Below are 25,740 nucleotides of genomic sequence, written 5' to 3' on the forward strand. Positions count from 1 at the left end.
TAATGAATCAGAATCCTTGTTATAAAGATTTAGGATGTAAATCTTGTGGTAAGGAAGTTTTAATATAAGTAGTAGTAGTAGTAGCGGTAGTAGTAGTAATAGTAGTAGTTAGTAGCAATAGTAATAGTAGTAGGAACGGATTAGAAGCCCCGCAGGGGTAGGTTGGGTTCTGTTCTCGATATAAGTAATAGTAGTAGTATAGTGGTAGCAGCAGCAGTAGTAGTAGTAGTAGTAACAGTAGTAGTAGTGACTTCCAGTTCCGGTGACAAAGAACTGGAGGGAGTGGGCTATACACAGGCCGGTGTTTCTAATCGGAGTTAGTGAAAATGTGTGTTTCCACAGTCATACGAGTTCGTGCAGTACTGGGTAACTGTTTCACCCTAGTAACGCTACACCTGTAAAAATAAAGCACAGCTTTTGTACTGTGCAAAAATAGATCGCCGGAGAATGCACCTGATAAGTCACCTTAGAGTATGAGCAAACTTTCGTGTAGTTTTAGGGACTTAAATTGATTTTACAGTAGTAACCCTACATTTGTATTGTTATTTAGTTCTACAGAAATGTATCCCTTATAAACATGTCTTTCCATGCAGACTATTCAATTTCACCTGTAAGTTTTGTAAAATGTGGTATGCCTGGAGTTAACCAGCACTTTTTTCTATTCAAAAATATATGCGGACGGATTAGATAATCCAGATTATAGAAACATACGAAATAATAAATGTCACGAAGAGACGGCCAGAAGAGAGAGAGAGATGTTCGTTTCTAATTATGCGTATTTCTGTCCTCGGTTTTTGCATTAAAAATTACTTAGAGCACCAAATTTTGTAGCTACACAGATTCAATCGCATGCGAAGCTTTTTTTTTTTTTTAAACTTCCGACGTAGTGAGATTGATAGGGGAGGGGTCACACTAACTGTGGGTTCAGAAAGTATATTTTTCAGAACGCTCTCTATTAGACACCCCTTACTACTGGACTGTATTGGAGGTGATATTGTTCCATTCGTGCTAAGAGCGGATACTTGTGCTAATAGAGAGTATGAAGTATATTTTCTAGCCCCACTGTTCACTTTAGGTTATATTGAGACTGGGTATTGTACCCTCTAATGCTTGAGTTGCATTCTGCTGGAGAAAATGAAGAGTCAATATATTTTCGCATAGTAACATTTATAAGATGGAAGTTGTCAGACTTACCTAATCCTTTGAAAAAATCCCTGGTTTTGAGGTCTGTGCAAAGAGGGATAAAATGAGTTCAGTACTACATTGATGGCTATTTCATCGGCTAAAAGACTCAATAGATTTTCACATTTGGGGAGGTGAAAATAGGTTCAAACTTAAATAAGCATTGTGCGGTACTTTTACGGCAAGACGAAAAATAGTATTACTTTCAAGTAGGGGAATTAGGCATCACATTAGAAAATGAAACAAATAATTCTTTGAGTGCATATGAAAAATGACAGTATTAGATGCTATTTTCACTGGTGGTATATTTCTGCACAGTGTATAGATCCTGTATTTTATTTTTACAAGTGTAGCGTTATTAGTATGAAACCATGACGCGTGTTATTGAAACTGGTATCGTTGCCAAAACTCACTTGCTTTCACTATCGTCGCTTACGCACATACCCCCATCCGTGACGCGCCTGCTCCCTTCGGCCGCACTAGCAATCGGGCCTGCCGACTTCACCCTGTTCTGACTCAGCTTTTGTGCTTTTTAGTGGCCACCTAGCACAGCTTTTGCTTTTTGCACTGTAGTTTTAATGCCACGCATCCGGAAGCCGTATTTGTATAAAATTCATAAGAGAAATCTAAATTTACAACTACTGCTTCTGGTTGCCTCCTGAACTTTATCTGTGCCAAGTGAGATATCTTCATTTCGCCCAGTGGAAACCTTTTAGGGGACAATAAGAAAGAAATTATTGAAAGCATAATTTTTCAACAATTCTTTCTGTGGTGCGCTAAAAGAAATCAGTACATCTTTATACTCAGTCGCTAACGCGCCACCTCCCAAAGGATGCCTCACGGGTACTTTTAAGCTTCATCCTACTCTGATGCAGGTTGGGTTGTATCGCCCTCCATTAAGTCGCCATAACTGATACGAGTTGTAGTGCTCCATGCTCTGCCGTATCTGATTTTATTTATTTATTTATTTATTTATTGTTTCTTCATATTACTATACACTTGCCTTCGTTGTCAGCTGATAAATGACCTCAGACCACTTAATTATGTTTAGCCCTAATGTTACTGAGTCGCCACCACGTTTATGATAGACCGTGGAAATATTTATCTTTTAGATCCAGATTCTTGGTTTTGAAAGTAAGTGAAACCATGATTATTTATTTTCTCACTTGCACGATGCGGAATGGAAAAGAAAGCGTGACGCACTGAGTGAATGTATGAAATCTCTCAAGTAAGATTTGGATTTTCAATGACATTTGAAATAGAATGCCAATTAATTTCAAGACAAAATAACCAATTAATAATACTGTTTTGAAGTAACTTATTTATACTAACTAACTAACTAACTCTATGGCCTATGGAACCCGGAGGTTCAGTGCCGCGTTCACAAAAGCTCTCCACTGACTTCTATCCTTAGCTAATTGGATCCAGTTTCTACTTTGTATTCCTATCTCTGCGAGATCCATCTTAATATTATCCTCCCATCTGCGCCTAGGTCTTCCTAATGGTCGTTTTCCTATGGGTCTACCAGTCAAGGCTTTGAAAGCGTTTCTACTTTCTTCCATTCTAGCTACATGACCTGCCCACCTAAGCCTCCTAGACTTGACGACCCTAACAATGTTCGGTAAACCGTATAAACTATGTAGTTCCTCGTTATGAAGCTTTCGCCATTCCCCATTCTCGTTCCTCTTGGGTCCGAATATTCTTCTCAGGATCCTGTTCTCAAATACTTTCAGTCTATGTTCTTCCCTCAGAGTAAGCGACCATGTTTCGCAACCATACAGAACAACAGGCATGATTATCGTTTTATATATTTTAAGCTTCAAATTCCTCGACAGAATTCGCGACGACAAGAGATTTTGAACCGAATAGTAACACGAATTCCCTGCTTTTAGTCGACATTTAATTTCTTCGTGAATATGATTTTCGTCTGTTAATATTGACCCTAAATATTTGAAAGTATCCACTTTATCAGAAGTATTATTTAATATTATAACGCCTCCACAATTTGCCGTATTACGGTCCCGACGCACTTCCATGTATTGAGTTTTCTCTGCATTTACTTCTAAACCCATGTCCCTGCAAGCGTTTAATAAAATCTCTGCATTTATTTCTACTGTTCTCCTATCATCCCCTATTAAATTTACATCATCAGCATATGCCATAACCTGGTGAATGCCGTTCAACTCTAGGCCCTGGTTGCTATCTTTGATTTTCCTTATGGCGTATTCCAGTACAAAGTTAAATAATAATGGCGACAACGCATCTCCTTGTTTCAGACCATTTTCGACATGGAAGCTCGTGGACAAAAATTTTCCTACCCGGACTTTACTTTGGGATTCACTTAAACATGTCTTAATTAATCTAATTAGCTTTCTCGGTATTCCAAGCTCTGTAAGAACGTTGTATAATGTTTCTCTCCTAACCGAGTCGTAAGCCTTTCTAAAATCAATAAATAGTTGATGTACCGGGGTATTGTATTCCCACTTTTCGAGTATTTGGCGAATGGTAAATATTTGGTCGATAGTTGATCGATTTCGTCTAAATCCGCAGTGATAATCTCCAATAATTTCATCTGCGTATGGGGTCAATCTAGCTAACAGAATATTTGAAAGGATTTTATAGGATGTTGACAGAAGAGAGATGCCTCGATAATTATTACAGTCAGTTTTGTCGCCTTTCTTGTGAATTGGAACAATGATTGACTCTTTCCACTCTTGTGGCAATTCTTCCTTGTTCCGGATAAGGAGAATGAGTTTGTGTATCTTGTTCCGCAATTTTTCGCCTCCAGCTAAAATTAATTCAGCCGGAATTTCATCTACCCCCGGAGATTTGTGTTTCTTTAATTTCTTTATAGCGGCTTCCACTTCTATTCGATTGGGTTCTTCAATATACGGTTCTGCGGTGTGTATCTCCTTTTCTCCACGCACATTAGTTTTTGGCTGCGTGTTCAGCAAATCGTCAAAGAAATCTTTCCATCTATTTAAGAGACTATCCGTATCAGTGAGAACTGTCCCGTCAGATTTCTTTAATATATAAGCACGAGGTTGATAGCCTTTCTTAAATTCGCTGATCCCCTTATACATGTCCCGAATATTTTTATTTTTACTATTATCTTCAAGTTCCTTAATTTTAGCTTTCAAAAAATCCCGTTTCTTTGTTCTAAAAGTTTTGGAAGTTTCCCGCCTGATATCTGCGAAATTTTGTGTAGTTGTTTCATTCGGATTTTGTAGCCACCGTAATTTTGCCTGTTTTCTCTTCTCTGCTTGTTTAATGCATTCTTGGTCGAACCATGGTTTGTTCCTACGTATTTCCGCGTGTCCCAATTTTTCTATTGCTGAACTTTTAATGCTATCTCTAATTTCAATCCAAGTATCCTCAACACTAGTGCACTCCGAGTCTTCTAAGACCGAGAATCTATTCGAAACTTCAATCTGGTATTCCTCTCTTACCTGGCTCTCTTCTAATTTCTTTAAATTAAATCTCTCCGTTTTCGGACATTGAGTATTACCTTTATTCAACGATAATCTCTCTCGTATTATCGCTGCTACCAGGTAGTGATCAGTGTCACAATCAGCCCCTCTAAACGACCGGACGTCAATTATGCTAGATTGTCTTCTTCTATCTACTAAAACGTGATCAATTTGATTATGTGTTTTTCCGTCTGGTGACGTCCAAGTGTATTTATGAACGTTGCGATGTGGGAATTTTGTACTCTTCACGATTAGGTTTTTGGATGTTGCAAAGTTCACGAGTCTAACACCGTTGTCATTACTTTCCTTATGCAAACTTTCGTTCCCTATAATCGGTTTGAAAATATCCTCTCGTCCTACCTTCGCATTGAAATCCCCTAATAGAATCTTCATATGGTATCGCGGGAGTTGGTCAAATATCCGTTCCACTTCTTCGTAAAAACTATCTTTTATATCGTCACCCTTATCTTCAGTTGGAGCATGTACATTTAAAACAATAATATCACACCACCGTATCACATAATATCACACACATTGCTGTAACTTATTTATACAATATTCTCAAATTAGACAGTATACACAAGAATACAGAAATTGACGCAAGATAGATAAATTTGTACATAAATGAATTTACATATGTAGGTATTTATTTCTGTTAATCTCAGACATTCTTATATTCCACTGTGTTGTTAAATTAGGAACACTTATCATCGTAAGGAACAGGTTATAAATAAAAGAATAAAGTCGTTAATATTGGGCATAACTCTTGACACACTACTTCATATTTTCTTTTTAAGAAGTCCACTTCAAAATGGGTTTGTTCCAGTCACTGAATTTAATTAGCTGCAGAATGCATTCGCAAGCATTACCCATGGTTACAGTTTATCTTTTCACAACTATGAAATTATCCTCTATACAGTCAGCATTATCCAGAAACGCAAAATTCAACAAAGGCAAACATAGATTAAATACAAATTCTACTGTATATTAAATACGTTATTTCGAATCTCACGTGAATATATTTACCTTTTTTAATATTCTTATATTATTATATCTCTTATATTTTAAATATAGCCTTTGTATATACCATAATCGTTTTGGCATTGCTGTAACTGTACGGTATCTAACGGGAAGGTTCTAAAACATAGCTCCCCTCATATAGGTTAGTAGCTAGGTTGGTTCCTTTCTGTGCCAAAGTGTAATATTTAATTCACATAGTATTGCCGAGCTAGCGTTAGCAAGTGAAGCCGAGTAAGAGCCCCACAGGGTACGTTCTTTTCTGTCTTTATTACAGTTAAATGGGAAGAGGTACCTGTTTTCTAGAACCTTGCCGTATCTAACTTTATATTGTAATATGCAAAATTAATTGACTAACCCTGTTTTACGAATGATAGGCTACGTTTAATACTGCGTTGATTTATATTACTATAGACATCTTTTACATTATTATCTGATCAGTGACATATAGCGGACATTCGATTATTATAAAATCATGCCATTGTAATAACTTATTTCAAGTTCTGTTTGTTCCCGCAGATATTCCACATTACAGCCAGATTACTAGGATTTGGATTATATCCTTATTTATTATACAGTAATTTCCATCAGAATATGTTTTAAGGTAAAATGTCGGTATGGAAGAATAAGGACGTAAGCCCCAGAAGAAGATATTAAACCAACTATTCATGGTTGTTAATTTCCTGCCACCATTAAAATATCTAAAATGTATTAAAGGTTTATATGATTACGGCCAATATCTTTATTTTTACCAGAGTACTATTTATCTTCTCTTCTGACACATTAATAAGTTCTAAATTATAACTAATTTCATTAAAATTCCCAGTGAAAATAACTGATTCAGAATTATACTTGGTTTACACTTTTCGTAATTCTTCTGTTTTATTTTAAACAAACTGTGATTAGAAATTTAAATAATTTTCTTCTAACGTGAGAGTAGAATTATTTCAAGAAATTAAATTCCGGGTACAGAACTAAAACACGTTAACATTTAACAACTTAAATGAATTCAATATTTGTAACACTTAAACTCATACTCCAAACAAGAACGAATTAACAATGTTTTATAGTAACTGTTAAGAATAAATGTGAGACATAACAGGGTTCAATATTAGTTTGTCCTGACCACCTCGTGCAAAAATTTCTCGTACTGCTAGATAATTGCATGACACACCTGTGGTGTATGGGATCTTTGGTTCGATCCCAGCTCGCGTCAGCTGTACTTCGTGATGGAAAAACACCGTGCGTATGGGTTTTCTCGGTATTTTCCGTTTCCTCCCACTTTCTTCATTCCACTATTTCTTTCATTTCTCATCAACGCCTCCTTTAACGTAGCCGGCATAATCGTGAAACAAAAGATTACACTTTCAATTGCATGACAATACTAGATTGGGTCGACATCAACCCCCGGATGCTAGTTTCTTTTCTTTTTTTCCGCTAAAATAGTATGAGAACTCCCTTGTGGCTAGTGGTTAGCGTACTTTTGTCTTGGGTACGAGAGCTTCTTCATTTTATTTCCAGTAGAGTACATCCGATTCTGACCCTCCTCCTATACAATTCGGTGGTAGAGACGGCTTTTAAATTTAAAAACTCAAAACTAATAGAACATATCTTGATGTATTGGTTTAAGGTGTGAAATTAAGGTTGATATGTCTTATAATTACTTGGGATAGGAAGGTTCTCAGCGTTTCAAATAGCTGTACAAGACTTACGTCACTCCACCCCGATTTTGAATGTAAAACCACAAAATTGTGCATTTCGAATTCGTGCAAAATGGTTAACCGATATAGGTAGAGTATCACGTTTTTCATTAATATGTTAGCATGTTATTGATTAAAATATATGAAGCTCAAACTCAGGGGTCAGTTCCCCTAGCTCTCCCCAAGTGACGCCTTTGGTTGAAGTGCCAGTGTGAATAAGGTGAATCGACAGCTGAGTATAGGAGAGAAATGATTATTATTATTAGAACTCGAGTATTGTACAGTTCTTGTCACAGGAAGTGAAAATACTTTTCAGAAACGTTGAACCGAGATCCTTATATACCATGGATCTTTCAAGGGAAATCTGCTTTCCCTTCTGTTACAGAGTAGTGTGAGTGTTTTTTAATAGAAATAGACCATCTGGACATCGCTTCCAAGTAAATATTCAGGTGGCATCTGAAAAACAATCTCAAAATACGACAAAAAGAAAATATAAAAGTTAAAAGTGGCATTACTACATGATACGAGATTAAAGCCTGTGAAAATTACACCGCCAACAAAACAGTAACAGAAACAGACGGAACGAGTCATGTGCTCTTGGTTGAGTGGATAACGTGATGGATTCGCGTGCTAATATTTATTTTTAAAATGGATTCGAATCCTGGCTAGGAATTGTTTTTGTAAGTAAAGAATCTATTTTACTGACAAAGAGAATTCACGTTTGAATGAGGAAATTGTAAATATATATCATAGCTATGTAATATAGTACATTAGAACATGCATACATACATATATACACACAGACACACTTTATATATATTCCCGGCGAAAAGTGACATAACAACAACCCGGCCTCAGCAAAATGCTAACTCAATGCAAAAAAGTATTTCAAACGTATAATCCGTTTTCCGATGATTGAGACAATCTTGATGTAACTTTTTGTATGCGTCCCTATTTTGAATCTGTACCATAGCTCATTACAAGAGATGTAGAAATTGGTGATAAGCTTACTGCTCTGTATCACAGGATATAAATTTACAAATATATAACATTTTCGCGGCAAAAAATTATATCAATAAAACTTAAGTAAAATTATGTATTTAACATCTTTTTGTCATACATCAATCATGGAAGTAATATTACTACATTGCATTTTACATATTTAACTATCTTTTTCATACCAGATTAATCATGGAAGTAATCACCAAAATATAACGAAATTAATGTACATATTTAACATTTTGTTATCCTACATCAATAATAGAAATAATGATATGGTAACTAAAACTTATTAACCGAAATGACATAATTACACTGCATTCATATAAATTACAATTTAAATGTACAATTATAAGGCCAAAGAAAAACTGTTGTCCAGGGATTAATATATATATAAAATATATGGCAATTTTTAAGTGATATGTAACTAAATAAACTCGAAAGATACAAGAATTATCTGAAAGATTAAATAATTCCTTTTTGTATGTAAATCGTTGTGAGGCAGAAAGTGAACATTTTTATAAAAGTGAGTAATTGTTCTGTTAGTGAGAGAGCAACAAAATAAAGATGAATTGCTAATTAAAATATGTTCGGGGGAGACTCTTCCCTCCCTCCTAATCTATCTACATGTCTGAAATGAAATAATAAATAATAGAAATTTAAATTAATGGATCAAAATTCTAAGTTACACAAGTTTTACTTGCAATTCTAAATCTTCCATATATTTCATGATCAAACGTTATACGATTAAATATTATATATGAAGCTTTAGCAGGCTGTAGTACAAATTGTTGAGAGGTTAAGTTCAGTTTATATGGCTGAGATAGCATTAAATGATTGATTCTATGGGATATGTTACAAAGATGCGAATATCCAATGAGACATTCACTCGTATCTTGATCGGAGTCCATGAATGGTTCAGAAATCTGTAAAAAAAGAATATATATAATTATATGTAATTAATCAAGTAATGAAAGATGATAAATGTATATAATGGATATATATAAGAAAAAAGGAAAGAAAAGAAAGAAATAAAATTTAAATACTTACCTTTGATATCACCTGGATCCGACAGCGTGGTGTACCGACTTCGCATATCTGAAAGAAAGGATAATCCATGAATTCTCTATGTATCTATGTATAAAATATATCTATGCTAAGAGTTATGTTTTACTGACAATTAAAGAATTGTTTTCTTACCTGTTATCTGATGTATGTGATAGAGTATCATTAAAACAATTTGATGAACTCTGTCAATTTGGAATTTTAGTTCTTAGATTTCAAATGTTATATTTTAAGATAGATTGATCCTTATCCATATTTTTGTGGTAATGTTTTATATCTTCTGGTGTTTAACCTTGTTCGATTATTTCTTCAAACGATTCCAACGTTTGAGCTACAATTTAAATGTTATTGTAGTGATATTATAACACTAGGAATTCCCAAATAACATCAATACACGTCGACGTGAAGAGAATATCTACCGCAACAATAATGTTTTAATAAACTGCTAGAATGGACGCAATCCGCTGCACTCGGATTGTTGAAGCACAAAGATGTATCATCTAGCAGGATGATTGATTCAATATATTTGTTCTGTACATTTTGATGATTTGGAAAATAAAAATCGCTCTTCTTCCCCTTAAAAACAGAATTTAATAAAACGTTGGGGTACATGATTGCTTCTTCTTTATTAACAAGTTTATACAAGAGATTTTGTCTCTCTAACATGAGGAGCTCGTGAGATACCCTACTTTTGGCACACATTGAAACTCCCTTAGAACAGGCATTTTAATAAACAGGGTTCTCTGATTTTCTATGACGAATGTTTAATTTTTCCACTTTTTCGTAACTTGATTTAGTTAGATACCTAAACTAAAGATGGGAAATTAACTCCTATAAAACAAGGTGGATTGATTTAAATCAGTCGGATTTAAATCACTTGATTTTTTTTTTTTTTTTTTTTTTGTAGAAATCGTTGATTTAAACCAAATTCCGAAATAAATTAATTTAAAGTGAAAATAAGTGAAATCTTGCTTCTGTTCTGTGAATTATGGAAGATAATAATCATACAACGAGACACAGATGTATGTACGGCACAGTATATCAGAATGAGTGTCATGCAGGAGGTGGTTAGGGAAAATCCCGTTTTGAAGGGGCAATCCTGCTTTTTTCTTCGTAAGGTTTTGTAAATCGTTAACTATTCCAACGGGGATATCACCATTTACATCTAAGACGAAAATTCTTTTGTGTGCGCGTCTGTTTTTCTTCCCAGATAATAGGGCGTATTTAGAGGGGTCAGATCCCCTTTCCAAAACTTTTTTTATTTTATTTTTAAAGATTTTATAACTTGAGGAGAAATTAATGTATTATATATGTATTTCGTGCCGCAAGCTAGTTCTGACTTTTAAGTGTGGCCCTGCCAAATATCAGTTACTTGGGGAAAAAAAGTGTTAACATTGCTGTACTTTTTCCTTAATGCTTAAATATTTTTGGGATTGAAATGAGTTAACAATTAGAGATTAATTCAAAATTGAACCTCAATACTTTAACTTAACTGGCATAGTTAACAATGTTTTTTCTTCAGTTCGCAACTTTATTATACGAGGAGAAAGATTTGATTTAAGTAAAAAAAATCAACAAAAATGTTTTTTAAAAAATCAAGATTTTTTCAGCCCTGCTATAAAATGGGTCAGCCTAGGAAACAAGCGTGACCAAGTATATTTTTTTTAATCGGTCTACGCAATACGAAATAACACGTGAACATACACACGATATTAAGACCGTCACCTGTTGATGGCTTTCATGGTCTAACTTCAAAGATGTAATTAGATCCTGATATGAAACCTGTGAGAAAGTATAGCTCTTTGAAACAAAACAAAACAAAAAGAATAATCAAAATCGGTACATCTGTGTCAGGGTTCTGAAAAATCCAGTTAAAAACATCTCAGTGGGTTTCATTGCGTAAAATTGGTTTTATTAAGTTTCGTAGGAATATTTGAAGTCATATTCCTACTTAAAACACCATTTAAGCATTCATGTACTGTTGCACACATGAAACTATTGAATTCCATTGTTGAGTCACGGTGGCTCACTTCTGGCGCCGGTTCCTGGTTCGGTACCAACTCTCGCCAAGTGGGCTTTGTGGTAAATAAACACAACGTGCTTGGGTTTTCTCGGGGTTCTTCCGCTTCCTTCCACTTCCGCCGTGTTATCATCCATCTTCGTGTAGGTTATTCTACAACTAATTTGGAACAAATTTGCCGCACATGAATCGAGATCGCAGATCAGTGATTTCGGCGTAACTTGCAGATTTTATGATTTTTTTTTAATTTGTCGAAACAACCAAACATTACAAATTATTATTATTATTATTATTATTATTATTATTATTATTATTATTATTATTATTATTATTATTATTATTATTATTATTAAAAACCACTGACCACTAAATTGACACTTTTCTAATAGCTGATGAATAAATTAATATTGTAAACAAAAAACATGACCGAAGTTACCCTAAATCAGACATGAATGGGTCATAAATCGCAAATCGTGGTGTTGTATATATTAAAAAATCCTTTATATGGAAGCGAATAACTCCAGAAAGAAATTACAGATTAATGAATTTAGAAAGGAAAATAATGAAGAAAATAAAAATGAAGGAAGAGCTATGGATAGATTATAGGTCCACAAATGTATGCTACGTTCATATACAAGAAAAGTGTTGCATTCAGCTAATCAGTCGGTTTTCAGTAATATAAATATTTAAAGTGGTGACATAAAATACAAAATTAAAACCAGCTAGCTTTCTTTGGAATATCCTGTTATTGAGAAGTTTCGGTTTTTCAGACAAAACTCTACTTGAAAACGCGCAAACAATTACAATGAAAACAGCAATGAGAACCGGATTTTTTAACATTGAATTTTGTTTCATTAATGTGAGTTCTTTGTTATTTTATCATTGTATGTTAGTAGTAATTGCACATAAATACTGATTTTCTTTTTCAGGACCTCAACCAAACCCATACACAAAATCTATCAGAACGCTAACAGTTGACGGAAAAGAGTACAAATACTTCGATTTATCTAGTCTGGGAGAAAAGTATGGTAAGTAATGATCATATTAAAACGACATTTTAATATCGTTATCAAACCGAAATTACTGATTCCCAGGTGGTTTTAAATGTTTCAAGTTAAGCTTCGAACTCGATCATGTTAAATATAGAATGGTTCGTTACAAACTGGTTACCGTAATAGTTTTGCAAGAATACAAACACAGTTAAAACTGTAATGATTTATTTAATTTGTGACATAAGTGTACTTCTTTATTATTGTTTAAGTGTATTTTAGTGTAAATTTGCAAGAACTTTGTTCAAGGGATTAATTAGGTTGAAAATTTATTTTTATCGCAATCACCGCACTGTTTTCTATATTGTTGTTACGTTGAAGTTAAACTGAACTGAACATGGGTCACACTTGATAGATTGATTTATAATTTCTACTTAATTTGAAGGTTTATTTCAAGTCATAGGACAAGCATGTTATGTCCGGAATACAGGAAAGCGTTCGTTCCCGTATATTATGTTCAGTTGATTTTTTTTAAATAACCGTCGAGTTTTCCTTTTTGTGTGTTTTGTTCGTGTACGAACACAATATTCATATTTGTATTTTCTAGTAAACTTTTTGCTTTGTAATCTGCATAAAAAACATGGATTTTGAAACATGTTAGTGTCGAATATAAATTTGCATTCTCAAGAATGAACGTTTATATTCCTAACAGTCAACAAAAATTCTGTGTAGCTATCTAGAATAGTTCGTAAGTCGTAAGCGAATAGTTCGGAAGCGTCGTGATACTTGTGTGAAGCACAATGAAAGCGAATATCACAAAAAGAAGTTATGTGTTAGCGACGAAAGAACAGTTTTAATACCAGAAAACATTGAAACAATGCTTACGTATTATTTGCATAAGTAAACTGTAAACACTAAAGTTAATTTTTTCTATTAATGTTCTTTGTGCTCGTGTTTTTTTTTTTTTTTTTTGTTTGTTTTGTTTTGTTTTGTTTAAATAATACTTCTATTCATTTAGGATGCTTAGTGTTTTATTTTAAAAACTCAAATATTGTTTAATATAGTGATGCATGAGATCATCAAATGAGAGATCACTCATGAGATGATTGATGAGTGGAAATTAAGGTAAAATAAAAGATAACTAATTGTAATTACCAAAGAAAGTATGTCCTTACATTGAAATTTTATTCACCGATTTTATCCCGCTTTACGCGTATTTTCATAACGAAATTACGTGTTCTTATTTACCATAAAATCTTGTCTCTAGGTATGGCAATTACCAAAGTGTTTATTTGCTCACGAGTTTTCATGCTGGAACTGTTGCTTGTTGGTCATGTTGAAAAATGAACACCCCCATATTATTCAGAAGCTGTAAACTTTAACCAAAAGTAGGATTGTAACAGATAAAGGCATATATTCTTCATTTCTTCTAAAACCTTTCAAGTTTATGTATTGAAATATCGCTTAAAAATGATCAGTGAACTTGTAAACTTAAGTTTCTAAAGATGACTACGGTAATTGTTGTATCTTTTACATTGGATTTTTTGTCGAGTGAATATTTATTTCCTAGAACTAAATTACTACTATTCAAATTTCGTTTTCTTTGGTTTCGTTCTAATCTTTATCTGCCACTGATGGTAATATTTCAAAATGTGTAGTATTTACATTTAACTACTTTAAAATAATATTTAAAAAGACAAAAATCCTATCTTACATCCTTGCAATAAATTTTAACACACACTTCAAAGCTTCTCTTCCATTTTTGTTAGTGTAACTTTTTTCTGGAAGAAATGATTGAGTGTTAATGCTACGATTTTCATATGTATTTCGTAAAATGCCTGTTGTTCTGTATGGTTGCGAAACATGGTCGCTTACTCTGAGGGAAGAACATAGACTGAAAGTATTTGAGAACAGGATCCTGAGAAGAATATTCGGACCCAAGAGGAACGAGAATGGGGAATGGCGGAAGCTTCATAACGAGGAACTACATAGTTTATACGGTTTACCCAACATTGTTAGGGTCGTGAAGTCTAGGAGGCTTAGGTGGGCAGGTCATGTAGCTAGAATGGAAGAAAGTAGAAACGCTTTCAAAGTCTTGAATGGTAGACCCATAGGAAAACGACCATTAGGAAGACCTAGGCGCAGATGGGAGGATAATATTAAGATGGATCTCGCAGAGATAGGAATACAAAGTAGAAACTGGATCCAATTAGCTAAGGATAGAAGTCAGTGGAGAGCTTTTGTGAACGCGGCACTGAACCTCCGGGTTCCATAGGCCATAGAGTTAGTTAGTTAGTTAGTTATTTCGTAAAATAGTCAATTTGCTACTTTGAGGACGAGCTTTCTAGTATTAAAAGATCCTACATTTTACTGGCATAATTCAAACATTTCGAACCTACCAAACATTTTTGAAACTCCTTTCTGCGTTTTGTTTTTCAGCAGGAACATGTTTAATAATTTTGTCCATCATAACATAGAAGTGTGGAAGAACTTTTACCTATATGTTTTAATTTTTAAGGGTGCTCTATTTCGAGTTAAGGATTGAAAATGAAAAACACGGCAGCAGCTTAGCTACTCTGAGGAAGAAGTAAGAAAAGCCTTGAAAAAGCATGTTTATACCTCTGATTCTTCGATATAACAATATTTTGAGACACCTTGTAAATAGTTTGTTAGATTTTTCATTAACGTCTAATCATGTTCTGTGGTGTTCATAATGTAAGTTAAAAATCCTAAATGTCAAAATTTTGTTTAAAAATTCATTTTATTTAAAAAAAATCGAACCTTGGCATATTTTGTTAATTTAAGTATATTTAAACTTTGTATTTACATTCTTTATAAAATTCAGTTTTCTTAAGATTAGTAAAATTCTGGTATAAAAGTCGTATATAACAAATTCTCATAGGTTTAATATTTCAAAAATTCTTAATAATAATAATAATAATAATAATAATAATAATAATAATAATAATAATAATAATAATAATAATAATAATAATAAATAATTTATTATTATTATTATTATTATTATTATTATTATTATTATTATTATTATTATTATTATTATTATTATTATTATAAAATTTTTCATTTTGTTATAAACAATTTGGATATTTGTGGTTTTTGATTCTCATTGGGTGTCTTGTTAAGTAGATGCTATTATCGAGTCCTTGTTTTTTAGTATTTACTATCGTGGATAGGGTCTGTTGCGAAGGCAATATTTGTCATATAGATACAATACTTTTTTTTCCTTTCGTTGCTCAGTGGATATCCAAGTCGCTAATAATCTTTGATCTTTTCTGTGATTGGCTGTTGTCATCCGTCTTTATATTCTCATTTGCAGACTCATTGTTCCCCCTTCCAGTTAATTATTTTCGGTAGGTTGTGGAATCAGTTCATTGTTCATTGGTGTGGAGGAAAGGAAGGCAGCTGTGTGAATTATCCATACACAAAATAAACGTATTGAACATACAGGCTCCTACACGAAATAAGCTGTAGTAACGACAGTATAGTCATTGTATGTATGTCAGAAATTGTACGAAGAGTTTAGAACTTCAGTGTGCAGTTGAGTTAATTAAGGAATGAAATTAACATCGTTGCAGGTTGCCTTTGCTCCTGCATACCGAAATTTCATAAGTTATTCTTCAGTCTTAGAGGTGAAGCCACATAACGGAGGATCCGACAGAGCCTGATTTTGTACTTAGAGCAGCGAATATTATTGAATGTTACCACTGCTACTTCAAGAGACATGAAGTTTCCTCCTATGTCAATTATTCCCCCAAATGTTGAGACAGCCTTTAGTTTTACAGTTGCAGTAGTTGAATTTCGTCGTACGTCGGGCCGCTGTTGTAAAAGATTATTCCAAACCTGCATGGTTTTGCTGTCATCTGTATAAGACGGCTGAAGATGTTTCCCTAGTAAGTATAACTCTGTAGTAGTATCTTGAAGGATACAGCCCTGAAGCCAAATCCGTTCGAGTTTGGGAAAAAATTGGAGGTATCATTGAATCTGGGTAACAGTGCCGTGACTAACGGGAGGGGCCCATTTCAAGTTTCGAAAATTAACTTTATAATGTTAGGATGTTAAAACCTACGTTTTAGGTTTCACATTATTGTGCATATTTTCCTCAGTATTGTTCTATAGTCATTTAATATTTGCAGTTTAGGGCTTAGAAACCATTTAATTGACTTCGAACACTGTATAGAGACTGAAATAATAAACAGAAAAGATTTGACAATAGTTTTCACCAGGAGCAGAAGTAGAAAAAAAGTTTTTATCGGGATAGAGGTTTTCCCCTTAAAAAGCCGGCTTTTGGTGAAAGAAACTGACATACTCACTTTTTTTTTTTTTTTAAATATAAACTTTTGCAGATCTCTTTCTTCAAGTACTACTTTTGTTTTCCTGTAGTGGATTAAAATTTTAAGAAAATGCGTTTACAACTTCCAGTACTTTTTAAGTCATATGTTCAATCCGGGACTGACTGTCTTGATTAGTTTTAAACTGGCATTGCAGTTGTTACCAACAATTGCACGTTATGCAATTAGTACATCCCAAAGGTTTTGATTGCCTATAATTTTATCAAGTACAAGGAAGTTATATGTGTTTTGCTGGTCACCTAAATTCAATCTGTCAAGCAAGGAAAAGATACCACGTACTAAGGAAGAAATACAGAATTCCTTTTCTCTTTTCTTTTACAAGTATGTTGTGTCAGAATTTTCAATCAGAAACTTGTGAATAGCGTTTAAAAATTCTCCCTCTCAGACTTTAGTGGCCTTAAATGTTATAGGGCTATACAGTTATAATTAATTTCTTTCATAAATTTTAAATGACAATCTTGTTCTACGAAGTCAGCTACATTTTCAAAAACAGTTGATCACTATTAAAATTTTTACTAAAACATTTTTGTCGTTGAACGTTAATCAGCAGCTTTATGAACAGTTCATTGCATCTAGAAAACCCACTGCTTTCACTGATTTGTACTTTTCTGTCCAATCGAATAACTGATTTTTTATTGAGTCTTGAATCTTTTCAGAATTTTCTCTTCAGAATGGAGTAATTACATTTTTTGAGGGGGAGGGGTGTTATAATGGTAAAATCAAGATGGAACGTGTACTGTTCTCCCTCTCCACTAAAATTTTGAAGTATTTTAAAATGCTCAAAATTGAAGTAAAACGTAATATTCCCTGTAAAGTTTCAGTTTCTACGAATAAAATGCCAAGTTTAATGTTACCATTTCTCAGAAACATAATTTTTCTGTGGTATAGGTTACATATAAAGTTTGAATGCATATTTAGAATTCAGTCTGATGTTATTAAATTACGACAATGCAGTTCAGCTCATCCATATATTATTGCGACGATAATTGATTATAATAATTTGTCATATACTTAGAGAACCACTCGAACTAGAAATTGGAATCCTGACTTCGAACCCCATTTTATTGTTCAGAATTGTCAGATCAAGAATATTTTCATTGGATCTTTTTTACTTTTATTTATTTATTTATTTATTTATTTACTAGCAGCGTTCACCCCGCTTCGCTGCGGTCACCCCGGAACGCAATAAACTTTGTTACTTAGATAATTTTTACTTTTTCGCTTTCAAGTGATATGATAAAAACCATAGAAGATTGCAGTAAATCTTAACATTATATCGCCTGTCATTTATGTTAACCCGCCCCGCTTCGCTGCGGTCATCCCGGTGCTGGCATATTGTAAAAGTGTCTGTAAAAATAAGCAAATCAATTAAAAAATTTTAAACAGAAGATTCAAGCTATTTTCCGCTGTATATCGCCTGTCATTTATGTTAACCCGCCGAGTGACACGGTCATGCGGGTTGCATATAAATACGTTTATTTTTACCTATGATGAACTAATAACAAAGGATTTGTGGACACCTGAATGGTCAATTATCTCAAGACACTGGTAATTGAAAATTAAAGTGATATGATAAAAACCATCTAGGGTCCAAATCCTAATAACCCCCCAAAAATGAAAGAAATTGGTTCAGCCGTATTAGCGTGATGAGCGGACAAAGGATTTTGTACGTTCTCTTTTATATATATAGATTTTTGTGTGTGTGTACGTGTGCGCGCACTGGGGAAAGTTTATTTCTTTTATTTACTTACGTTCAGTTTTCATACTGCTTCATTTTATTTATTTATTTATTTATTTATTTATTTATTTATTTATTCTGTCAGTCAGTCAGTGAGTACATCGAACAAGTAAATCTTCACTTCTTGTGGTACTTTGCTTCCACATTAATAATAATAATAATGTATGTCAGTGGTTTGATGCACATAATTCACTTATCACGAATTACATATAATGAACTTTGGAAAGAGCGCTGGCATCTGAAATAATGAGACACGTTCAAGGAAGGTCATTTGGGCTAGATTTGAGCTTTACTTTCTGAATTGTGAGTAGAATGTGAAACAGGACAATCTGCTCGTATTTACATAGTGCCCAGTGCAATTTGTCAATTCAAGCTCTAAAAAAGTGAAGATCGTGAAGTTATTCTTTAGTTTGGATACAAATACTTATTTTATTTTTATTTATTTAGAATATTTCACTCCTTGCACTTTTATTTTCTTTCTTTCGTTATTTCTTTCTTTGGAGGTGTTTTTCATGGTTTTAAGTAGTATATATGAATTCTGTAGCATTCATCAGTAAATATACATTAAAATGCATTTATAATAATCTGTTATTTTGTGAATGCAGCTGTGTGAATTGTCTCACGTTAAACTTACATGATCTTGCAATATGATTTCATACCAATTGTTCTTGACTTATATGCATGTAATTGTCATTTACATTCTCTTTGTAGCGAAACTGCCATATAGCATTCGAGTATTACTAGAATCTGCAGTAAGAAACTGTGATAACTTTCAAGTAACAGAAAATGATGTCAACAATATACTTAACTGGGAGGAAAATCAAAAATCAGAAGCAGGAGTGGATGTTGCATTTAGGCCAGCCCGAGTAATACTACAGGCAAGTTTTTAATCTTTCCTTGTATTGATGCCACAAATTTTAACAATAAAATAAGCAGAATAAATCATCTTGGTGGACTGCAAATAATTTTTCACGACATAAGTCAAATTTCACTTTTTTTGTTCGTCATTTTACATTCATATCGTGAGTCTAACATTTATTCTGCTTGGTATTTATAGTAGCCTTAGAATTGAGCACGTAAATGTAAGTGTTTCGGACTGAGTAGTGAATAAATTTATTAAGTTAAAGCTGTGAGCATCAAACACGAGCAATAGACTTGGATCAGTGTAATTCTAGCTTTTAACTGTTTTCTTAATGTATAAGAATATGTAATGCATTCCGGATCGTAAGAGTGAACTTACATCGATTCAACTTTTATTTACCCAAAGTAAAAACAGAATTTCGATAACATTAACATTAATAGTGGAATGTTTTGAGTTCAGCCGTACTATCCGAAACGCCTTATACCAGAAAGTAAGTTGTATGAATTAGTAGACCTACGGTATAACTAAACCGTGAAATATATTATATGATTATGTTCAAAGTGAGTTGGGATATTCAGTAGTCATTGTTAGACTCGGCATATTTAATTTAATATTTGAAATCATATTTGTATGATACATTAATTTGATTAATATGTCTTATTGTAGGATGATAATGTGCTAGTTCTGAGGTACTATTAGAAATTTAAACTTAACTTTTTATATATAATTTTTAGTAAATGACATTAGTACGACTATATACTTTTTGTGTAACTATAGTAAATTTTTCTCTTCTTATTTGCTTTATTTTCTTTAAACGAATAATGTTAATAATCTTTGCATGAATAGTAATATATTTGTAAAATGATTGTGTTTTGTAAGATTTCTTTAATTTGAAATATAAACTTAGTAGAGTTTATATGAATTTTCATGCATATTGCAGGATTTTACTGGCGTGCCTGCAGTCGTCGACTTCGCTGCAATGAGGGATGCTGTTAAAAATTTAGGAGGGGATCCTGAAAAGATAAACCCAATTTGTCCTTCTGATCTGGTAATAGATCACTCTGTATCCGTGGATTTTTTTAAGACGTAAGTATTACTTCATCGTAGAGTTGGTCTATATAAAACCAATAAGAGGATCAAACATTGCAGTCCAGGCGGGAATTATTGTTCGTTAATTTGAAGCGTAATGTGAGAGAGATTTGTGCATGAGTTTGAAGCTACTGTATATTTTTAGAGGGGTAAAATTATGTTTAGCTGCTCAAGAAGTGCATGGTTTGCCCGTGTGAGTAATGTAGTATCACAGAATACACATACATGGCGTACCATTTATCTGGGTATCTCCTTGTAACTTTTAAAATAATGAACAAAAAAATGCTGAAATTTTGTACCATGTAAATCTCGACAGGGAGACATAGTATGGTATATTCTTTAATGCCACAAGGTTGACAATGTTGCCAACTTAACATTTTTTTCAAATAGCAATACGTCAGGTTATTACATATTTCAACTCTACATATTAAACGAAAACTTATGTTACATTTATTATTCAGTGTTATAAACTAAGGACGCTACAATATCACAAACGTCTAAATTTTGGTAGCCTCCAGCAGTAAACGCGTATAAGGGAGACAAGGTAATGCACATTCAAAGTATTTTAATGTCTGATACTATTATCATGATATTGGCGAATTTCAAGTGAATACGAACAGTTAAAAGGGATTGAAAATTTGATGTTTTTCAAAAGCCTTTATTTCGAAAACAAACTGCTTAGGTAAGTACCTCATCCAATTGAATAGGTACTTTTCAATAGATGTGAAGATCATAATGTTGTTCGCAGCAGTTCGATATCTCAAACCGCTCTGGAAATACAGTAAATATGATAAAGTATGCAAATTGCAACACAGCTTAAAATAATGTACCTACAAAAGTATTGCTATAATGTCATAGAAGCAAAGTAAATCAAAAAGTGTTCTAAAAAGTTCCCACGAATACGCCATTGTAAGGAATATATCAGATTTCATCTTTAAAAAAAAAAAATATCTTCCGAATGGTTTGAGATATCAAATTGCTGTAAACTGCATTATATGATCTTTCTGTTGAATACCATATACGTAATTCAGTGTGATACTTAAACACTTCCGAAATAATCCGTTGAAAAAGTCAAATTTTCAGTTCCTTATAACTTTGTTTCTACTTATGCAAAGTGCGTTATATGATAATAGTAGTATTCGACTTCAAGGTACTTTCGATGTGTATTACCCCTTCCGTATCACTTGCGTTATTATTGTAAAGCCTTCCAAAATTTGGTTTGTTTTCATGTTTATGATACTGTAGCGTCCTTAGTTTGCAATACTGCACGGTAAGTGTAGTATTGTATGTTTTGATTTTACATGTAGATTTGAAATATGTAATAGATTGACATAGTGCCATTTGAAAAATACAGCTTTGTTGGGTTGGCAGTACTTATGCGAAACAATGTACCCTGCTGATATTTGCATGGTACAAAAATTCAGGAGCTTTTTTTTTTGTTTGTTTGTTTTTTGGTTTGTTAGTTTGTTTAAAAGTTACAGGGCGTATCAAGGTAAGGGTCACCCTGTATATTGTGAGCTAGTATCTTTTAAAAAACACTTGCTTAAAGCATATCCAGTTAATGTTGAATAATAATTTCGTTCCCCCTGTTGTTCCGAGTATTGTGGATATAATTCATGTAGTGTGTGAGTGTATTTGTGGGTATCAACTTACCTTCATTGCGCTGCTGTGTCAAACAATCTTGGTTCTTTAATTTGATCTTGAAAGAATTTTGGAATCAAGGAGCTTAGAATTTTATTTACTAAATTTAAAGATCCATAAGAAACAATTGATTCAGTTAGGTGTTGAAAGCGTGAATACTACTATGGTTTTAGTAAATACAAAATTAAGACAGATGATTTAATTATTGTTTTTAGTGATCACAGGAGACTATGTCTGTGAGTACTCGAAAATTTTCTTGGTGAATATATCAAATGCTTGCTTTCATGGTTGTGAAATTATGTAGATGTGAAAGTACAGTAAAACCTCGTTATTACAACAAACGGGATTTTTTATTTTATCGAGGAAAAAATAGTAATTATTCAGTGAATGTAAGGAGTACTTACTTGAATTAAACGTGTTCCTTAAAATACAGTCACTGAATTGTAGTTTCTTGATATTTCGAAATACAAAATGGTATATATTTGGAGCAGACAAGGCTTTTAATTATTATTATTATTATTATTATTATTATTATTATTATTATTATTATTATTATTATTATTATTACGTATCTTTGGCTGCACGTATCATCTTATAAAATAAATGAAAAGAGAAAATTTGTTGCATAAGAAAGTTTGGTAATTACCTTCATTTATTCCACAAGATGTTATTTGCAGCTAACAATGTGAAGAAAGAAAAAAAAAAAAAAAACTTGTCTGTTGGAAAAACATTATTTTGTGTTTCGAAGTACCCACAAACTACAATTCACCTATCGTACTTAAAGGAACATGCAAATAAGTTTAATTTAGAAGGGATAGATTTCAACCAAGATTGAAATTCGTTGTTAGTAGTAAAATTAGAAAGTGCTTACGTTACATGTCTGCAGAACTTCTGTTATATGCAGGAGTGCGTATTCGTGTTAGTTTATAGTCCAGAGGAGTTAATACGATGATCAGAGATATACTCATAAACATTTTACGTGACTATCATGTCATATTATAAGAGTAACATATTTTTCTTTTAGAAATTGATTTAATATCTTACATGATTCTGTTCAGTGGTCCCCTTTGAGATTATTGGTGGCTTCCGCGGTTAGCCACATAATCCTGTATCATGTCGCCCATCCGTGAAAGCTTCTGCCTATGAACTTACTTCGCAGAAGTCAATTGATCCTGTTGAATCAAAATCGAGATGAAGGTAGTTGATGGCCTGCTTATGTAGCTGTCAAATTTATTGAGATAGGGCAATGCCAAAAGTCTAAACCGGCAAATATAATAATAACAGAAATTAACTCTAAATGATACGATCCTATAAATAATTAAATTACTCGTAACCTGGGGAGTCTGTGGGATCCACATCAAAAATAGAGGGTGACTATGCTAGAAGGTAGAAAAAATAACTATTTTTGCTACAGCAAATACTAAATCAATCAACTTTATTTATTCAAATAATGCATTCCAGTTATAATTCTTCTCAGTATCAGCCAGTCTAATTAATTACGTTGGGAACTGAAAGCAGATCTTACTAATATAACTTTTTGAAATGCAATTTTTGCATATATAGCGGATTCGGTAAAGCGTCTACCTACCAACCGGATAACCATGATTTGTTCCTGGTAGGAGCGAAATTTATTTTTCTACTCGTACTCTAAAGCAGCGTTGTTCTGACATTACCTCATGTACACTCGTGTCCAAAATGATTGTCGATATCTATAACTGTCTTCTTGTAAGAATATAATTTGATAATGATTTTGTAATAAATTTCATAGGAAAAGAATTATAAATACGAAAATTAGAATGAGTAAAACAAAATGTTGCTAAATGGACAAGAAAGTTTTATTTTCGTTTTATTGTTCTTATTTACTGCTCTTTTGACATTATATTTGCCACATACATGTCTTTGCCGATGATACACATACTAACATTATAAGAAATACCGGGCGAATTCGTTTTCAAATTATATTCCTACAGCATATTTGTAGATATGGATAGTGTCTGATGAAGCCAAAGTGTTAGTTGGCGAAACTGTAACACGTATGTAGTTTTTTATGTGAATATATTGTTTTGCTCAGCAAATAGTTTTGTTTGTGTTTAAGTATATACAAAGCAAAACTTCTACTTATGGAAAATATTACACTAACGATAGCGTTCTTGCTTCATATTGAATATTGTAAATGTAATTTATAAACTTTTGATTTCTTTAAATGTTAATGAACGGGCTAATAACTATTGAAAATGTAATACAACTCTCTTTACATGTTTGCGAACAGTTGACAGTAGATTTGTAACCTTGTCATGTTCATAGTCATCGAATTACTGTATTCTTTATTCTTGTCTGACCATAAAGAGCACGAAATTCGTCTGTAACAGAACTTTTTGCTAATCAAGAAAGGTTTGAGAAAAATATTTGACTAGAGGCAAAAGAAAGAACGGACGAATAAAAGGACAAGCAGGTGAACTTAGAAAGCTACGAAATGCTGTAGATGCCCAAATATCATGCGAATAATGAAGTCGAGAGATCTAAAATATGGAATGATAATATAAATTAGGTCTTGGAGTATGTAATTATCAACAATGGATGATTTTGCACAGGATTCGTAGTTCAAAAGGAGTTTTGTTTGTCTGTTGTTGTTACGGCAGCGATTCACTTTGTTTCGAAGCCATATATTAAATTAGTTAATAAAATATTCTTCGACCTATTCTATAGTAATTTCTTATGGTGTTAGTGTTTTAATGCATGTCCCGAAACAATTTAACTTCTACCTACAATAAGGGATACAATGTCTATGAGATTAACAGTGTAATACATTTTATGTGGTTATCGCAATAACGATTTAAATCCTTAGCCAAGGGCAAACAGCGATTATTTATTTATTTATTTATTTATTTATTTATTTATTTATTTTCGTTTTTTGTTTTACAAAAAGCCTGCTCATCTGAAGGTAAATTTAACTATCTAATGAGTATTTATTTAATCTCAATCCAACAAATGGAATTTCACCGTCGTGCGTTATTCAACGAAACAAAACAATTGTGTTTGAAGTATTTTCTAATAATTTGTTTATCCAAAGATTCTTTTCCGAAAATCTAGTAGAGACAGATGTTGGTAGTAGCAAGCATAATGTTAGAAATAAAACGTGTTCGTCTGATAAAGTACAGCTTGACCCAACAACACATACACACATTACATGTAGAATCTGTAGTATTTACAGTATTTGTTTCAACGATTACTGCTACAACTAGGTGACGAGGTCCTTGAAATGCGCAAAAGGGTATTTTCCGGTAACTTTCCCAAATAATGCATTTTTGTACAACTGTTATTCTTTACATCCCTATATGGTTCTGACTTTCAAACAGTATTTTACTGCAAATAAATTCGTGCACAATTCATGTACGTGTATTAATTATGTGTACATGTAAGTCATTAATGAAGGTCAACTGTTTCCTATCTTTCGAATGAACTAAGTTTATTGTTATTTAAAATGATTGCTACCAACAATGTCCTTTCTGTGTTTGTTGATAAATTGACTAGTCTTCTAGCGTAATAATTAAACTTAGTTTCGGTCTTTACATAATTTCTTTCAGCCTTTAGCTCA

General features: G+C 33.0%; 2 protein-coding genes across 7 annotated transcripts in view; one reads left to right on the plus strand and one right to left on the minus strand.

The window, feature by feature from the left end:
• LOC145668265 (uncharacterized) overlaps positions 1-25,740 on the minus strand; it is a 115,833-nt gene that overhangs the window by 43,677 nt on the left and 46,416 nt on the right. For 3 of the 4 annotated variants that reach the window (XM_081735967.1, XM_081735969.1, XM_081735966.1), the window contains one exon: positions 9,419-9,466. In XM_081735967.1, coding sequence (XP_081592093.1) covers positions 9,419-9,466 — 48 coding nt within the window. Of the gene's footprint in view, positions 1-9,166; positions 9,295-9,418; positions 9,467-25,740 lie in introns of those variants that run through there. The other variant, XR_014127999.1, reaches the window with a different exon arrangement.
• The window catches only part of LOC145668262 (cytoplasmic aconitate hydratase-like), a 160,884-nt gene that overhangs the window by 16,890 nt on the left and 118,254 nt on the right, over positions 1-25,740 (plus strand). For all 3 annotated transcript variants that reach the window (XM_081735961.1, XM_081735962.1, XM_081735963.1), the window contains exons 2-4: positions 12,383-12,481; positions 19,265-19,431; positions 20,356-20,501. In XM_081735961.1, the coding sequence (XP_081592087.1) occupies positions 12,383-12,481; positions 19,265-19,431; positions 20,356-20,501 (412 nt within the window). The remainder of the gene's footprint in view (positions 1-12,382; positions 12,482-19,264; positions 19,432-20,355; positions 20,502-25,740) is intronic.

The sequence above is a fragment of the Thermobia domestica genome, chromosome 13, assembly GCF_964235325.1.
Source record: "Thermobia domestica chromosome 13, izTheDome1.hap1.1, whole genome shotgun sequence".
NCBI lineage: Eukaryota > Metazoa > Arthropoda > Insecta > Zygentoma > Lepismatidae > Thermobia > Thermobia domestica.